The sequence below is a fragment of the Palaemon carinicauda genome, chromosome 2, assembly GCF_036898095.1.
Source record: "Palaemon carinicauda isolate YSFRI2023 chromosome 2, ASM3689809v2, whole genome shotgun sequence".
NCBI classification, from domain to species: Eukaryota; Metazoa; Arthropoda; class Malacostraca; order Decapoda; family Palaemonidae; genus Palaemon; species Palaemon carinicauda.
The window spans coordinates 135657529-135677528 of NC_090726.1; the positions used below are offsets into that span (position 1 = coordinate 135657529).

The 20000-nt window shown below is 36.2% G+C and overlaps 1 protein-coding gene across 1 annotated transcript in view; it reads right to left on the reverse strand.

Moving 5' to 3' along the window:
* Window positions 1–7810: 7810 nt before the first annotated feature.
* LOC137627261 (mutS protein homolog 5-like) overlaps window positions 7811–20000 on the reverse strand; it is a 134018-nt gene continuing 121828 nt past the window's right edge. Inside the window, exons 20-23 of the mRNA XM_068358341.1 lie at window positions 18042–18302; window positions 16045–16182; window positions 15365–15852; window positions 7811–10732 (exon numbers count right to left, since the gene is read on the reverse strand). Of these exons, the coding sequence (XP_068214442.1) occupies window positions 9490–10732; window positions 15365–15852; window positions 16045–16182; window positions 18042–18302 (2130 nt within the window). The 3' untranslated portion in view covers window positions 7811–9489. The remainder of the gene's footprint in view (window positions 10733–15364; window positions 15853–16044; window positions 16183–18041; window positions 18303–20000) is intronic.

Here is a 20000-nt window from a genome sequence, read left to right on the forward strand (position 1 = left end):
ACATCTTTCCTTAACTGATAATGTATAAGAAATTGTAAAATTCTAACCATACGTACATGATTGTTGAAAAATTCACCACTATACTTATTCTTTTTTAATGAGGCGCATTTGCACTGACTCGCAGCGGTGCCCTTTTAGCTAGAAAAAGTTTCCTGCTATCTGATTGGTTAGAATTATCTTGTCCAACCAATCAGCGACCAGGAAACTTTTCTGAGCTAAAAGGGCACCCCTGCCTGTCGGTGCAAATCTGCCTCACTAAAAAGAATTGACTATAGCTACTAACCTGGTATTATGTAGAACGTAGGGACAGACCCATGTCGACTTCATAAAACATCCAATATAATTCATTTAAGTCAACTTGGGACAATCTTATAATAAAATTTCCCTACGGTTAGGTTAGATTAGGTCTATACGATGCTAGGCTACAGACGTTTTCAAAATGCCTTTTCACGTCATGGCATTAAATCACTACGATATGTCATCGCGTTTTTAAATTATCTTGTGTATTAGCCTCGTCTCTTTGAAAATTACACTATTTGTATATAGTTAAAATCAAAATAAAGTTTTCATATTCTTCAACCACACATCAAGTGACGCCATACACATATCTAGATTAAGTCTTAATTTGTCACAGAAACTCTGTATATCTTACATTTGTGTATAGCCATTGCTATTACAACCATACACTGCATGAACGATAATAGTTCAAGAAATGACATGGAAATAACCTAAAATAGTTGTTAAACACTAATAAAAGAAACAACGGTGGCACTAAGTATGAATGTTTACATGGGATGGGTTTACATGGGATGGGTTGGCTGTTTCCAAAAGTGCATTGTGGGTAAAATAAATGCAGCGGAGTTATCCTTCTTTTAATCTTCTAATATCCTACCCTCTAAAACCAAAATTTTAACAGAAATTATATGTTTTCCTGTAGAAAATAACGCGATTTAACCGGATTTCACCTTCATTTCATCCGGAATAACAGCAACCAGTCCGACTACTTACAGTTAGTCGAATTAGCTGTTCTTTTAATTATGCGGTCGAAATGAAGGTCAAATTCGGTCAATTCACGTTATTTACTACAGGAAAACACATATTTACTGTACGAAAGCAGAATCTGTAATACAGTAAAACATTACCAATTTAACTACTAAACCATTGTCCAATTAGGTAGAACAAAGATACCTCCATCCTACAAAAAGTAACAAGATTAGCGCTATCAAAGATTCTCTGAACATTATTGATATAAACTAACCTTTTTTTAGGTGATGTTGGTCTACGCAGATTTATATGTGTTCGTTGTTGATCATGAGATTACAGTGTTAATCTTGATATATAGATACCGCAAATTCTTTGCCTTACATAGGCGGTAGACTAAGGTTCTTGAGCACTATCAGGATCTAATTATTTTCTTGGCGCTCATGATAACCTTTGGATATAAGTCACATATAACTGAACTGTTAATTAAATACTTACTTTGTCAAGTAACTAACAAATACTTTTTTGTGTTTAGAGACAACCAATTTCTAACGATATGACTAGAGTTTGCAACAAGCCAAGCAGTTTTCAGTTATTGGCCAAAAAGCCCTAGAGGCAATATTTAGCTAAGGTGCCAATGGTTATTAACACTTGGTTATTAATATTAAGAGAGTTATGAGGTACTTTGACCGGCCAGGCAATACTATATTGGATCTTTTTCTCTGGTCACAGTTCGCTTTCCTTTTGCCTACACATACACCGAATACTCTGGCCTCTTCTTTAGAGATTCTCCTTGTCCTTATACATTTTAGTGACTTGACAACACTAAGATAATAGTATGATACTAAACAATTCCAATTTTTCTTCATCAGAGTTGCCAGATTTCAAAAGAAGCAATCCGGGACACATAAATCTCTCAATTTTCGCCTATAATCTTTATATCTATATTTATGCATATTTTCTTTTTCTCCTTGTCCTCTTGTTGCTGCTGCTTTTTATATTTTTTATTTTTTTTTATATTTTTTTCTTTTATTCTATGCTTTTTCTTATCTTTATTGCTGTTGCAGTTTCTCCTCCTTGAACTTCTTCTCTTGCTGCTGCTGCTTTTCCTTTTCTGGGGGGGGGGGACTTTTTTTGGTTTTTATATTTGATTTTATTTATTAGTTTTTATATTTGGGGGGATTTTATAGTTTTTTATCTCTATCTTTTTTTTTTTTTTTTTTTTTTTTTTTGCTGCTGCTGCTTCTCCTCCTCCTTCTCTTATTGTTGCTGCTTCATTCTTTTGTAGCTTTTATATTTTTTCATTTTTTGTTTTTATATTTTTTGGGATTGTAATGTTTTCTTTATTTTTCTGTATTTTCAACCTTTTGAGGCTGTGCTACTTTTTTTTTACTTTTTAGTTTTTCTATTGTTTTTTTAATTCTATTTTTTTTTATTTATTTATTGTTTTTTATACTTATCTATTTTGCTGCTGCTCCTCTTCCAGCTTCGCCTTCTCCTCTTGCTGCTGGTGCTTATATTTTTATTTATTTTTCATATTTTCTTTTTTCTTTTTTTTGCAGCTGCTGCTTCGCTTAATGCTTCTCCTCCTCCTCTTGCTGCTAGTGCTTTTTTTTTTTTCTTTTTGGATTTTATAGCGTTTATTTTTTGGGAGGGGATGGGGGACTTTTTATCTTTTTTGCTGCTGCTGTCTGTCTCTCTTCTTGCTTTTCCTCCTTCTCGTGCTGCTGGTGCTTTTTTTTTTTTTTTTTTTTTTAGTTTTTTTTCATCTCTTTTTTTGTAGCTGCTGCTTCGCTTAATGCTTCTCCTCCTCTTCTTGCTGTTGGTGCTTCTTTTTTGTTTGGATTTTATAGTGTTTATTTTTTGGGAGGGGGGTGGGGTATTTTTATCATTTTTGCTGCTGTTGTCTCTCTTCTTGCTTTTCCTCCTCCTCGTGCTGCTGGTGCTTTATTTTTTTTTTTTATCTTTTTGCTGCTTTTGCTTCTCTTCCTCCCTCTCCTCCTTCGCTTGCTCTGGTGCTTCTTTTCTTTTTTTTGCGGGTGCGGGGGCGGATTTTTATTTTTCATATTTTTTCTATTATTATATCTTTTTTAATTTTCATAGATTTTTGGATTTTATAGTTTTTTAATTTTGGGGGGGATTTTGATCTTTTTTGCTGCTGCTGCTTATTTTTTTTTTTATTTAGATTGTATACTTTTTTATACTTTAGGATATTTATCATTTTTGCTGCTGCTGCTTCTCCTCCGATGTTAATGGAGGTGTAGACCCACATGGTATTTTCCCTTTAATTTTTGATAAAGACCAGATTTCTTAGCTCCAAAGTTATCTGTTATTTTGCACAAGTTAGCAAGAAGAGAAGCTTTTAGCACTTGTTGGAGAATTGGTAATGTTACTCCACTAAGTAAATGTGTTTGTGGTAGCTCAAGTCTAACTTATTACCGCCCAATTTCCATACCTCCCATATTATCTAAAGTTTTTGAACGTCTTCTGGCAAAACATCTTAATAGGTTTGCTGAAGGTAAACATCTGTTCCTTATTTTGCAATTTGGTTTTCGTAAAGGCCTTGGAGCATGTGATGCCCTTCTTAAAATCTCCAATGCTGTACAGAAATCCCTTGATTATGGTCAGGAAGCTCGTATGATTGGCCTTGATTTTAGTGCTGCCTTTGACCCTGTTAATCATGAGATCCTTGTTTTCAAACTCAAATAATTGGTAGTGGGTGAGTCGATTCTTAGCATCATTATTGAATTTTTTAAGTAATAGATCGCAAAGAGTTGATGGGCACCATAGTGAGTGTCAAAAATTGACATTTATTCCCCTTGAATAAAAATATTCTTAGTTTTACGAGTATTTGTTTCTAAGGTATTTCCCAGTTTCTTTGAATATATGTTTAAATGTGATTATTTTGCTCCACAGAAGTAGTTTTATCATATTAACTATATCAATGAGTTTGTATGAATTAGTATAATAATATTTAAAGTAATAAGCTACCTTTCTTGCAAATTTTATCCATCTAGATCAGATAAGATAACGTATCATCCCATTGTTGTCAAACTTCTTCCTGTGGAGATTATATATATTGTTTGATTATTGTAAGGGCACATGCCAGTAATTTAAACTTGCCTTCTGGACGAAACCCCTTTTCATTGTATGTTGGGTTACAATTAAATCACTTGATGTTTGTTACGTAACCCTTGCAAATTTGTAAATGTGACACATTGTACTCCTCCCGAGTTCTCTTCCAGGGTGGAAATGTGTCGCGGACGGGCTTCTACCAGCGGACTCCAAAAGACAAGTACTTAGAAGATATTCTCCTGAATCCGACCACCATCATCACCTCGTGAACCATCGCATTGTTGCAGCAATGTTCTTATAAGAATACTCTGTAACCCCGTTTGATATTTGTTTAATTTTTATCAAGTAATGTAAATTTTGTTCATTTGTGGTAATGTTGATGTTCGCTCTTTAACGTAACTCTGGTGATTTTTGTTTGTGTACTTTAAATATTAAATATATGTCAAACTTTTTAATTGAGTCTTTGTGAACCCGTGTGGCATCACCCCCAAAAGAATCGGTGCAGGAAATATAGTTTGAATCAAAGGTAAACGGCAGATGTCTCTTAAGTAAGTTTGTTTCTCAGTTCTGTAACTTGGCCTCGTGCAAAGCTGGTGCACGAGGGTTTACAGTTTAAAGAAAGTTATCATATGTGGTTGTAAATTCTCCAGTCTTTCACCACAGTGAGTAAAGGAATGTGATATCTGGTGTTCCACAGGGTAGTGTTCTTGGCCCATTACTTTTCATGCTATATATACATAACATGTGGTTTGGCCTATAAAACAAGCTTGTTGCATAGGCAGATGTTACTCTCTTTACATCAATTCCATCTTCTGAATGTAGATCTGGGGTTGCTGAATCCTTTAATAGAGATCTAGCTAAAATTAGTGCATGGTGCAAATTATGGGACAAGAAGTTGAATCCTAACAAAACTCAAAGTATGATTGTAAGTAGGTCAAGGACAGTGGCTCCTCAACATCCGGATCACAGCATTGATGTTTTTTTTTTTTTTTTTAACTTTGTATGACTTAAAATTTTAGGTGTGATTCTCAACAGCAAATACACTTTCGAGAAACATATTAGGTCTGTGTCTTCTTCAATTGCACAAAAAAAAATTGGGTTATTAAGAAAGTCTTAAGATTTTCGGTGATCAATGTATTCTGAAGAAGTGTTTTAATTCTTTCATTCTACCTTGTTTCGAGTATTGTTCTCCTGTCTGGTCTTCAGCTGCTGATCCTCATCTTAATTTGTTGGACAGAAACTTACGATCTATTGAATTTCTTATTCCTGATCTAGATATTAATCTCTGGCACCGTCGTTCAATTAGTTCATTATGCATGTTGCGTAAGATTTTTCATAATTCTGACCATCCTTTAAATTCAGATCTTCCCGGACAGTTCCATCATGTTCGTAATACTAAGCATGCAGTTTATTCTAATAGTCAGGTCTTCTCCACCATGAGGTTCAATACTACACAGTATTCTAGAAGTTTTAGTCCAGCTGTGACCAAGTTGAGGAATGATCTTCCTAATCGGGTAGTTGAATCAGTAGAACTTCAGAAGTTCAAACTTGCAGCAAATGTTTTTGTTGAACAGGCTTACATAAGTCTTTTTATAGTTTATGTATGCTATATCTGTTTTGATTTTGTTACTGTTTTAAAGTAATTTGTTGTTTTTTTTTTCATCATTTATTTATTTCCTTATTTCATTTCCTCACTGGGCTATTTTTTTCCTCACTGGGCTATTTTTCCCTGTTCCATCCCTTGGGCTTATAGCATCTTTTTTTTTTCCAACTAGGGTTGTAGTTTGGCCAGTAATAATAATAATAATAATAACAATAATAATAATAATGATAATAATATTCTAAAACCCCCCTGTACTTCTAAGATTGCATACTCTGTTTTATCCTTAATCTTATTAATTAGTACTTTACTATACACTTTTCCAACCATTCTCAACAAACTAACTTCCCTTGTATTACAACACTCATGCACACCTCCCTTACCTTTATATAATGGTACAATACACACACACACACACACCCAATTCACTGGCACCATTTACAACATAAAACACATTAAACAATTTCACCAACCATTCAAGTACAGTCACACACACTTCCTCTAACATCTTAGTCCTCACACCCTCCATACTAAGTGCTTTTCCTACTCTCGTTTCGTCTAGTGCTCTCTTCACTTCCTCTCTTGTAATCTCTCTCCCATCACTGGCACCTCAACACCTGCAACAGCAATTATATCTGCCTCCCTATTATCCTCAGCATTCAGTAATCATTCAAAACATTCTTCCCGCATTTTCTTGTCTCCTCTCCTTTCAACAACCTTCCATTTTCATCTTTCACTGTCTCTTTAATTCTAGAACCACCCTTCCTTAATCTCTTCACTTCTTTTTATTGTCTTCATATGAACGACCCAATCCCTGACTCGACCTCCAGTCAGCTGCCCTCTTTGCTTCAGCTACCTTAAGTTTTATTTCCACATATTTCTCTCTACATCTTTCATAATTCTCTACGCTATTAGTCAGCAGCCATTCTTCGAATGCTCTCTTTTTTCTCTTGCACTTTTATCTTCACTTCTTCATTCCACCATTCACTACACTTCCTCATGCTGTCTCCAACAATCCTCTTACCTCATACATCACTTGCAATCCCAACAAAATTTTCTTTTACTTACTTCCACTCCTCTAAATGACCATTTTTTCTCGCTTTCACTTTATCATATGCCACTTCCAATCTTACTTAATATTCAATTTTCACCTCTTTTTAACTTCTCAACCTTCACTACCTCCCTTTTACATACCCCCACTATTTTACTACAACTAATTTTCCCTCAACCAAAAAATTATCAGACATACCGTTAGCCATACCCCTAAACACGGGCACATCTTTCAATTTTCCAAACGTCTTTCTATTTATCAACATATAATCCATTAATGCCCTTCCTACCACTCTTACCCATGTATACTTGTTATTATCTTTCTTTAAAAAAAAAAAAACTACAACTTATTACCAGCTCACTTAACACACATCTACCAGTCTCACTTTCACTTCCCAATGACACCTTCTACCTTTCCAACATTCAAGTCACCCATCACAACTACATAATTCCTTCTACACACCTAGTTAATTCATTCCACTTTTCACTCTTCTCACAACCTGGCCCAGACACACTAACAAAGCCCAACATTCCTTACCCAAACTAACCCTTACACACATTAACCTAGATGATATCTCCTTCCCTTCCACTACTTTACCTGTCATCCATTTACTCAGCAATAAAACCACACCCTCTCTTGCTCTTCCCCTTTCAATCCCAAACACTCAACCATTCACTTCACCTTTTCCTATTATCTTTGTCCCACACAAGACCAATATATCCATCCTTCTATTACTAAACATACTTCCAATCTCACATATACTTTCTATCTTACTACATCCACGCACATTCAGACATCCCAAGTAGCAATACTAAAATTTAACATTTAGACCACTTCATTACACACCATAACTGAAATTATCAATCTATCTCACCCCAGTTTGCCATGAACTTTGCTTTCTGTTTCAGATGGTAAATCTGTCATTGCCTTCCAGATCACCCAAGCATTTCCCTCTTATCTTTAACTGTGAATTAAAAGGGTCATTCCATCGTCCTTCAAATTTAAAGAGCAATATATAACTTTAAAGAGCAGTATATAACTTTAAAGGATTACATAATATTTATTAAGATGATAATTCATTTTATAAAATTTATTTCCTACAATTTACAAAACATAACACAGACAGGTATTAATTTCTTCAAGAATAAGCTGATAAAGGTGGACTCGCATCTAATTTTGATTTTCCTAATGACCACAGCAACCCTAAATATGAATTATTTTTTTTGCCAACCCATGAAAGCAAAGGCCAGTCCCTGCACTGTTTAACAAAAACACAAATAAAATAAAGGGATAGATAGAAAAAAATTGATTACAGATTATAAGAGAATGACAATTAAAGAATATTATACAAAAAATAAATCCATGCTAAAATCATACAGATTCTAGGTTTTTTCAGCCAAGGAAATATCACATTCATGTCCTTTTGAATACTACACATTTAGAAATGTATCGTGTATTCTGGGTCAGAGGTTTTATCATTGCACAAATATAAATGTATTCAGAATATACATATATTTATATCAATTCACTTACCCCACATATAGGATTCTACATTCTTAAAATAGTGTATTTTTGGCACTGTTAGTCAGCCTCTGAGGGGTATTCATTTGAACCCAGAAATACCATCTGGAGACCCAAATTAAAAAAAAATACCACATTATTCCTAAATATTTGATTGTCAATCTGGGAATCCCCATACAAAGCTTGCAGAATTAGCCGTACATAATTTTGCGAGCTGTCTGAAAGAATGTCTCAGAAACCATTGTGAAGGAGCTGAGACTTTCTTTGTTGGAGACAGCGAACCCTCTCTAAAAGGCTGAAGGTGTGTGAGCCTTTTGAATGTTATGAGCGCAGGTACTTCATGAAGACTGATTTTGCATCTCACCAAAAATGCTGTTCCAGGAAGTGAAAAAGTTTAATTTTTGGGCACAAAATTGGGTACGTACATTAAAAATTGACTATCATGCAATTTAACTGCAATTTCATCGAATTAAAGACTCAGAATACTCAACGGACAGACTGTATTGCTTTGACTATAGGGAGCATTATTGTCTGTTAAACATAACTAGTATTGGGTGAAGTTTGGTAGGTATAGCATGCCAAACATTATTTTTTTTTAAAGAAAATAATGTAATGAAATATCTCAATGCAACAGTTTCTTTGTAGATTTCACTATAGTGGCAAAAATCAAAATGAAACTAAAGTTGTTCTTCTTTCATCATTGCTTGCCTAATACTAATACTATATAGGATTAATAATAAAAATGACTACTTTTTACACATTTTGATATCTGATCAAATCTATAGGAGTATAAAGTTATAATTGTCATTAGGTTTTCATATACAGTATTTGGATTATTAAGAATTGAGAAAAATGGATAGTAAGTTTCATACAATGTTTTGTTTCATTGTATGCGTGTGTTTGGGGTGGCTAGCTCCATATCTATCTCTACTTTGGCGGCCTGATTACTACAATTAAATACAATACTGTATACATATACGGCATGATTTAAGTATACTGTACGGTATATGGTATAAATCAACTGTGCATTTAATATTTTCATTAATTAACATATACATCTTTATACTGTGGCCTATACAAAAATATTTATACATTCTATACATAGTAGGCCATCTATAGCCTGCTTTTGTATGATATTCAGTCAAAATACAATGATTTTTTGTCAAACTCAATCCCAGTCAGGAAAATTCTTAAATGTCCATTGCTGTATTTAAAACCTTACCTCCCTTTTGTATAGCTTTCTGAAATTTAGAAAAAAAAATTACTGTTTCTCTAGATTTGTGGTGGGGAAACCTTGAGTGTTGTCCTCGTCATCTCCTAATTTTGCCATCCAGTCCCTCTGTAAAGGAAGGCTCTCTTGACTATAGGACATTCCGGAATCAGACTCTTGATCCTGATCTTCAGAAGTCAACTGGTATTGTGTCTTTTGCAATTTCTTAGAGATAGCCACGCTGGGTGAGGATGAGATTTCAGCTGTCTGATCTATGCTTGAAGTAGGAAGTAGGAAATCAGATGCTGATTTTGTTTCGTTAGTTAGGCTTGTCGATAGTGAAATATGGAAACCTTGTGTATCTTGTTGACCAAACACTGCCATCCTATTTTTCTGGAAAGGTAAACTCTCTATGCTACAGTTCATGCTGGATGGAGTCTGTTTAAATTGGGAAAAGGTCTTGGTAGCTTCTCTATTGATTTTGATTTGTGGTTTTTCGGAAATTTGATGCTTTGTTTGCATTGTCTTTTTTGATTGATTTGCATTGCTGTGCGAAGATTCCCTTAAGATTCCTTTCAAGAACAGATGTGGAGATTTCCCTTTCTCTAAGCTGGATGTTGTATCCAAATTAGCGTTTTGATTTGTGTCAGAAGAGAAGCCTTGGAAGCTGAATGGAGATTTATTCTCCTTTTCAAAATTGTGAGATGATAAATTCTGAAAATGTTGTGTAGATTGTTGACCACCTGCTGATTTTCGCTCCCATGATGCCTGTAAAAGTAAACTCTCTTGGCTGCAGGATGTCCCGGAAAGGGACTCTTGATCCTGGAAAGTTATCTTAATCATTTCTTGTTTATGGAAATCCATTGACAGCTTCCCTGAAGTCCTACGCCTTGCTGGTTCTGCCTTTTCAAATGTTTCTTCTGCATTAAAAAAGGATGTTGAACCCTCTCTTAAACATTTCTGAGGTCTATGGATAACATCAGAAATGCTCTTTGAGGTTTCAAGTGGTGCGTGAAGTGATACTGCAGTAAATGAAAGTTTTCTTTTCCGGTCTGAGTTGGATGAAGTAAGAGTTGTAAAAGATTGGGTTTCATGTGGTGGGGAATGTTGAAAATCAACTGCAAGCTTTTTTATATTTTCTAAGCTAGATTCTTGAAATGGTTTAGTTTTCTGGTCAGTTTCAGTAGTTAGGTGTTTTTCGACATTTGAGCAAACTGATGATGATGATTCAGTAGATATGGGGTTTGAAATGAGAGAGGGCTGTTTAATCTTTTCTCTTGATGAAGATATATTTCTGTAAAAGATAGAGTAATAATTTTAAGAAAAAAACGTGTGAAAAATTAATATTCTAGAATTCTAATAATTGAAGAGTTAAGCTACAGTACATGTACAGTATATTGTTTTGTCAATAAATGAGGGAATACTGCTGCACTATAAGCATGGAAGACATGGTATCTAAATATTTCAAATTGCATAATAACATTCGAGGCAATATCAATTGTCTGATGAATTGTCAATAAACCAACGCCTGTAGTTTCATTATGATTAAAAGATTTGGTGTTATAAACAAATACAGTATCCTTAGTGACAGTAAATCTCCAAAGAAACTTAAGAAGCTGTGTTTAAGAATGCTCTGCTTTTCAAAAAGAATCGTATTAATAATTTCAGGAGCTAGTAAATATTTAGGCTAACAGAGAAATAATTAAAGGGTCTTGACATAGAAAAAAAAATCTGGATTTGCTGTGTGGTCTAAGAACTTTCCTGTAAAGGGCTAAAACAGAGAATCCAATACTACAAAAAATATCAAAGAAATATTGTCCTCCCCACTCCAGGTCCAATGTGTCAACGTGCACACCAACAGATTCAGGCCCATTTAAATCCGTCACAGCACCTCTTATGCTGACAAATGTTGTACACATGACGACACATCACCGAGACCTAATAGTAGCACCAGAGCCGAGGCCACCTGATTGTTGTATACGCTTGACTATCATCTTCTATAGTCGGAGTAAGGCTCATATGCCATCCTTTCCTACATGAGCTTAGAGAGGAGGGAGGTGTTTGAGACCACAAGGCTCCCCAAAATTAGTTTTTTACTGCGTCAAAATCCCTTTTTTAGGGGCTAATATACTGTGTAATCTCCAAGAACTAATACCAGACACACTAGAATAGGCTTGTGTACCTCTTATAGTTACTCATCTCCAGCCAGGCAAACTATTAGTTTGTGTGTACCTGGTGAGCATAAAATAATAAGTTGAAACTCACCTCATAGAAGAAGATCCCTGGTTGAGGGAGCTATATTCCTGTTATGGTCAGTTTGTTGAGGGGTCAGCCATGGGAAGAGGTTTCCTTTTCTTTTGGATTACCTATTCTAGGTGTTACGGATGAGCTGAAAATCAAGCACACATGTTGTACTGCTTGGATTAGTTTCAGGTAGTGTCTTATGTCAAGACCAACCTATAAAACTAGCAATAAATGCAAAATGAGGAGGCAATCTTTTTCACAGTGGGTTTTAGTGATGGAGAAGGGTCTGCCTTTTGATGAGAGAGGTCATTAGAATACAGATAGCTCCTGTAGAGAGGTGCATATTGGTCTGAGAATTTAGAAACAGACTACCTTCTGCAGCCGTGGATCTCTGTAGGTATGCATCCAGGGTAGCTACTGGACAGAGGCTGCCGTAATATAAAGAGGATCCCTCCTCAGAAGAGGCTTTTCATTTTTGGTTAAAAATAGGAAGCCAGGAGTCAGAATCAAGATGTGGCCAGGAATGATGATGAGGAACTCCTGTTCTCTATGTAATGCTCCAAGTTTGCTGATCCTTACTCAAGATGCTAAAGATATTACAAAAATAGCCTTGGACTAACTCTTTGAGGGAAACAATAAAATGAGCTAACTTATTCAACGATTCAAGCACTATCAAGAGACCAGGAAACTGAGGGAATTGGCATGGATGATAGTTCCAAGGTAAAAAATTGTGTAAACTTGTGTAACATATCCGATTCTAAATCCAAGTTAAATGCCCGCTTGAAAGTTCTGTCAATGAAGATTTGTAGGATATTGTTGACGGCTTAAATTTTCTTTCTTCAAAAAGGTGGACTAGAAAGGAAGCCAAGAAGTTCAGTGTTATCTGGAATGGGGACCTGCCCTTAAGGAAGGTGTTTCATGCTTTCCATACTGATTGGTATTGCCTGGTGCAGGAAGGCCTCTTACATGCCATTAGATATGTCACATTGCATGTTGAAAATTCTTCTCTGTAAATACGAGAAAGTCTAAAATTATAGGTCCTTGCTCAGAAAGGAGGAAGCAGAGATATTCAGATTCACTACTCTCTGATATAGACGTGTTGATCAAAGAGGGTGTGACTTTGGTCTTAGACACAGAAGTAGTGAAAACCAGGGGCTGTTGGGGCAATGTGGTGCTACCATCACTACTGTCCTCCAAAATTCTGGAAAGCTCTTCAAAACATTTGAAATCATGCTTGTTGGAAGAAACAGATATATCAAAGACCAAGTTTAGGGGCATCACTTGTCACTGCCTGGGGACCACATTCACAGCTACTTAAAGCAGAAGTTTGGGATTCTCTTTTGTTGTGAGCAAGTTCACTTGGAGATACAGTATAATCTCAAGGATATCCTAGAACGAGCTCTGATCCAATGTCCATCCATGCCCGGGGTCGTCTGTCTGGACAGGGAGTCCACTACCATGTTGAGGAAGCCCGAAAGGTGGATTGGAGAGACAAATAGATCCTCTTTCCATAGGAGCTTCATAATTGGGAGAATCACTGCAGACAGAGTTCTCGAACAGTATCTTCCCCTCCAGAGACAACAGACCACTGGCTAGTTGTCTATGGAAATTTTAATATGAGAGTTCCTTCACAAATTTAGCTTCTTCAACGCAATGAACACTGCCATCAGTTCCAACCATTTATGTGAAATTGTGGAGACCATTACCCAAACATACAAGTCTCTTCAGAGTGATCTCCCAAGCACGACTTGGATAAGTCTAGATGAAGGATCATGGCTACTGAGGAAGGGACCAATTGGGCTAATACAGAGAGGGACATTGGTGAGGTCCAAGGACTGAGGATCCCTTTGCAGTGACCAGGCAACTAATGGACCTCCCTAGCCCGACTTGGCTGCGTCCGTATGAAGGATCGTGGATACTGGGGGAAGGCCCAATGGGACTGACATGGAAAGGGCCATTGGTGAGGTCCAAGAACTAAGTATTCTTATGCAGTGACTGGGTAATTGAGATCACTTGTTTCAACATCTCCGAGTCACTCTCCTCCACACCCAGCTGAGGTCTTTCAACATGGTCTTCAGAACTGGGTTGACCAATGACACAAACTGGATGAAGCTTAACATCTCCAGATTTTGTTCTTTTAAAGGAAGCAAATAAATTTTGGCTGACCTTTAATAGAGGACAAGAAATCCAGTTTCCTGTTAAACTGAACTAGTGAAGATGTTTCTTTTCTGAAGAATATGAGTAAGATTAAATTATAAAAACTACATATCTCCAAACACCCAAGGATTACTTGGTCACAAGAATCTCACTAAAAACCTGGGGGTTATCTGGCATGATATAGATTGTAATTCAGTAAGGCCTTTATCTGCACTTTGGGGACTGAACAGAGAAATTGATGGATGGCCTTTCACAAACTGGACTTTAAAGTAGTCTTTAATCATTCATTTGGGTAGGTATTTCTCGAGAATTAATTGATGTGAACATCCCAGATAATTATTAGATGTGAACAATAAAAATGTTGGGGGCTTACAGCAAAGGTATTTTGTGAATATAACTGTTTTCATACATGAGATGTTTCCTAAGACAGTTGATGTTTATCGTCTTCCAAGGCCATTTACCCTATTATCAGTCAATGTTATTTTCCTATGATCTAACGTATTGAATTTGATCTGACCTGAATAAAGAAGTGATAAGCTGCTTCGGCAGATTTTTGCAGATGCCTTTGACTATAGGCAGAATTCATGGTAGTAAATACTATGGTGGCATGGAGGATGATGGATCTGGAAGATTTAGTTTTTATACATATAGGGAGATGCATTGGTTACATGTGAAAATTGACTTTGCTGGTGAGGACAGGGAAACCATGGAGACTGATGTACCAGTGGAGATTTGTGATTATATAAGCTACAGACAATAATTAACTTTGCTGATGTGGACTGAAGTTGTATGGAAGTTGGTGTACCATAAGGGCTTTATTGTTACATAATTTAGAGGTGAATTCATTTGGCCACAGATGGAGACTGATTTTGTTAATGGTGACAAGGTTACCATAGAAATTGGTGTACCAGAAGGGTTTTGTTATTACATAAACTATGGAGAGATGTATTTACTTATAGATAGGGTAAAAATCCCTGGTATACACGGAGTATAGCCTACCAAGGTAACTATTCAGGTAACTTCTGTTGATTCAGTTGGTGAAGTCCTTACCTTTTACTCGTGATCTGATGTGAACCCCAACGTATAGTAAAAAATTACCTCTATTGCATAAGTAATCGAACATATAGTACTGTTTCAATATCATATAGTTATTAAAGAGTCTTCTCTATGGAACTTTTATATCTAATTTTCTCAACACACATATAATAGATGAAGTTTCCTAAGGTCGCAGAAATATTTTTTGTCAATGACCACCAGAATGTAGGTCTGAACTTGAAGGCAATAAAAACTACAAAATATTTTTTTCCATGACTTTAGGAAGACTGGTCTAATTGTTGATAAAAAGATTAAAGAATCGTAGAGAAAAGTATACAAACTAATTGCTGTCGAAGCTGCCACATGTTATCTTTTACCATTTGAATGCAGTACTGAGTTTTAAACTAAAGTGATCATCCTATCAAAGCTAACCTAATCTGTTTTGACATTAATTAGTAACTGTTTCACGTATTTTCAAAAGATCTGTTACCTTGCTGATGAACCAGAATCTCCCGTTGAAAAGACAGTTTCCACACACATTTTCAGTGATGTCATGTCGGAACTTAATTCTGTCACTATTTCTTCTTTTTCACCTTGAGACATATCTGGGATTTCTTCTTCTGTAGTATGAGATATGCCCTCTGTGCGAGACTGAAGCAATGCACTTTGAGGAGCTTTGGAGCCTCTAGCTGTAGTGCTTCTTGTTGTATTCTGAGTAAAGGTGCTAGATTTGCTACCAGGTGTTTTGGGTACTGGGGTTATATTTGCAATGGTAGATGGAGCGGGAGATGAGGTCGTGGATTCAGTTGGGGGCTGTGCATATCTACGAATGTTCGACAGCAGTTCACCTAAGGGGTCGTTTTCCAAGTCATGAGACAACAGAAGAGCAACAACAGCCTCACAGCGTTTTCTTTCCTCTTTGTCATCTATAAGGGACCATTTAGGAGGGAGGCAGCCCTTTCTAATATATTTATAAACCTAAAGATTTTTCATAGGAAAAAATCAAATTAATGCAAAGTAATACAAATCCTAGTTAATAGTGATAATGGCTTACGGCATTTTATAATAGAATAAATAGCACATGAGTATATTAGCGATCAAATATTATAATAAAAATATTGTCAAAAGTTTTAATATAATATCTCTTGGTACAAAAAAATAATAACTCACACGATTAGCCCTGTCAACAACCATCTGGGGAATACCAGCTAGCGCAGCAACTGCTGCAGCATAACTTTTCTTGGCACGGCCTTCTGTAACCAGATACAAAGGCACCACACTTCCTTCTTCCTCCACAGCTTCTAAAACCTTCGCAGAGGGAAAAATTGTCATCATAGCTCAGCGATGATGAAATTTTAAACCCCTATTACTTCACGAATTTGTATGTTTGGAGTACTGGAGCAAATGAAATTAGTTTTTTAATTGGAGATATGTACAATTTCAAGGCATAACCCCAAAGAAGGTCATGTTCGTACAAGGTAAAAAAACAAGTTCATGAATGTAGTGGTAAAATGTGTGGGGAAGTGTCTATGATCATTACTTTCTGAGCACAAAAGTTGAGATAGGAATTAGTTCTAGCTGGGAAGGAAATGTTAAACTGTGAATATACATGCATTTCACAAGAAAATAAAAATCAATAAAAAAAGTAATATAAGGAATATAAATGAAACATTGGTTAGTACATAATTAGTAGTAGTGGTTTGAAACCATAGAGGTTCACTGATAAAATAAGTTGCGCTTTGTGATCATAAGAGAATTAATTGATGGAATAGTGAAATGAAGGAGTTACTGAAAAGAAAGGATGTTTAAATCGCCGCACCGTTACGAACACTGGAGACGATAGTGTCACACAATCGTACATAGTAACGACATTTCTCTTTTTTGTATATATTATCCTTTGTATCTTTGCTCTCCCCTCGCATTGGCAGCAACTTGTATTAACCTGTCTGCCTACTTCATTGTTAACTGTTAACAGAACCAGTTGCCGGTTTGACAAGAAATAGCATGTTTGTATTTGTGACCTTCTTACCGGGACCTAGTGTGTATATATACTCGATGTGTGTAATAAAGTTACTCAGTTGCATTCATCTCGCCTTTGACTCACACCCTACTCTCGGCTCGTCACATTGGTGACCCCGCTGACACAGATACTAGAAGAAGAATAGGAAACTAATTTAGAATTGATGTAGTCTGTAGAAATTTAAGGAAAAACTTTTTAGAAAACTTTTGTGGAGAGTGGGGAATGGAGAGTGAGGGTTTAATAGGTAACAGCTTGTGTTGTATATATAACTGTATAAGCAGGTGTCTGAGGATAATTCAATCTTAGGGGTAGTTGAATGTAAATGGAAGGAAATTAGAAGTTACTAATGTGAGTCATAGAGTTTAATGTTAATACAAAAGTGATGGTATGACTACTAAAGCAAGACAAATAAACGGTAGCAAAAACGATTTGAGAGTGAAAGTGCTCCAGAAGCTGTTTCAATTACGAAAGAAATGTTGTGATATGGGAGGGAAAAAGTGAGTCAGTGACATGGATGAGCTTGCTGGCTGAAGAAAATTGCTCAAGAAATCAATGGACGAAAGGTGTTTTGAAAAGTTTCGACTAAGAAATCAACAGGTGTTAGGCTTTATATGGGAAGAGAAGAGTGAATATTACAGAGTAATTGTGTTTGGATCAAAATTCAATCATCACAGGTATTGAAAATGAAGCTCGTGCAAAATTATGGAGGGAAGACATGCTGATATGCTTTATAAGGGATACTAGACAAAGGTGTGCGATGTTTCTATAGCTAGTTAATATACACATGGGTATGTTATAGAAGCAGAACTAGGAGACATGGTTGCAATTTTGTAAAACAAGAGTAAGGGTGTGAATTTCATGCTATTACCAATCAATTATGTTATTCAGAGACCTTTGGAATGTGTAAAGGATACAACTGAAAGCAAATGTTACCAAGAGAGTATATGCATGAGAGTCTGGTTTAAAAGAATACCCATTGGTAGACCACTCTGAGCTAAAAGGTCCTTCAAACATTAACATTTGTCTATAAAATGCAACATGAATAACTGGTGTCCTTTTCATATCTAATATAGTCTACTATATGTATCTTAAAGCCCAGTATATGTAGAAACTTTAAAATGTAGCTATGAAAAACGACAAACCGTACCAAGCAACGCACTGCCTCCTTGTACTGTAGGTGGTCATACACCTGCAGAAGATGTGTGGATACAAAGACATGTGGCGGTGCACAGTAAGGGTTTTGTTTCTCCCTAGAGGGCGGCGAGGAGTATCTAGGTATGGTCCTCTGGCACAGGTAATCCAGGCAAGCTGTCAAAAGGGCAGCTCCATCGTTCTCGTAGGTGGCAGCACCGAACTCGTCGATGATTATCAGAGAATCTTTCGTGGCTCTGCTCAGCACATTGCTCATCTGGTAAGGAATATAGTGGTTTTGTTTATAAATCTTCAATGCATACCAATACCTACACTTTTATTAACGTATTTGGTTACTTATCTGTCAAAAAAATCTCTCTAATTATGTAAACAGGCATGTATAAATATATACAAATATTCCAACTTTGGCCATTTTATAATGAGTGGGTGTATACCACTCGGGGAGTTACTCAATGAGATAACTAGTAGTACTCTTGCAAAGAAAGTGATTTCATTACTATTCATATTCTTTAGACTTTTATATAACAAAATAGTTTTAATTGCTTTGTTTTGGGTTGCAAACAAATATTTAGCTTTACATTTTCTTTAAAACAGCAATTTACGTACTAGGCATGGTACATTATTGCTTCTGCTTTAATCGAAATGAAGTGACAAGAAAAACACTACTCACTTTTAACTGCAACTAATTTCCAAAAATAGGCCTACACTGTGTTAAAATAAAACAGCTGTGAACCCCACAATAACCTAACCATATATATATATATATATATATACATACATATATATATATATATATATATATATATATATATGTGTGTGTGTGTGTGTGTGTGTGTGTGTGTATATTCATAGATTAAATTCGACCTGGTCCTCTACTACCACTAGAGTTGTGGGGTTCTTTGGCTGGTCAGAAGCATTACATTGGATCATTCTCTCTGGTTACGGTTCATTTTCCCTTTGCCTACACATAACCCTTTACACATTCTCCTCTGTCCTCATACACGTGACAGCACTGAGATTACCAAAAAATTCTTCTCTCAAGGGGTTAACTACTGTAATGTACTGTAATTGTTCAGTGGTCACTTTCCTCTTGGTAAGGGTAGAAGAGACTCTTTAGCTATGGTAAGCAGCTCTTCTAGAAGAAGGACACTCCAAAATCAAACCATTGTTCTCTAGTCTTGGGTAGTGCCATAACCTCTGTACCGTGGTGTTCCACTGTCTTGGGTTAGAGTTTACTCTTGTTTAAGGGTACACTCAGGCACAGTATTCTATCTTATTTCTCTTTCTCTTGTTTTGTTAAAGTTTTTATAGTTTATATAGGGAATATTTATGTTAATGTTGTTACTATTCTTAAAATATTTCATTTTTACTTGTTTCCTTTCCACACTGGGCTATTTTCCGTGTTGGAGCCCCTGGGCTTTTAACATCCTGATTTTCCAACTAGGGTTGTAGCTTAGCAAGTAATAATAAGAATAACAATTAGTGACAGTCAAAGCAGCTACCGGTTCACAAGGCCATAGCCAATAAAGTTCATGGAGGGGTTAGGGGTATGTAGTCAAGAATTATCTTTTCAAAGGTTTAAAGGCCACTCATGAGCTGCAGATGCACGGGACAAGATAATGTCCCAAAGACAGACTAGATATACATATGATAAGGACTCAAGGCCTGTCTCCATCCAAGTTAGAACCGCGGAAGGCCATGCAATGGCTGCTAACGACTCAGCAGGTAGACCTACAAGGCTCTCCCAAACCCCTTTCCTACCTCAAAAGAATAGTGAGCTTGCAGACGCTACTAGAAGCTATCAGGCTTGAGTGGGATAGAACTCCCGACTCACAGATTGTGAGACAGGCACATTTCCAATAGACTGACACAACTTGAAGCTAGGATCATAAAAAGTTCTAAAATACACGAAAACGTCATAAATAGTAATATGATATGATAAATACTTAATGTC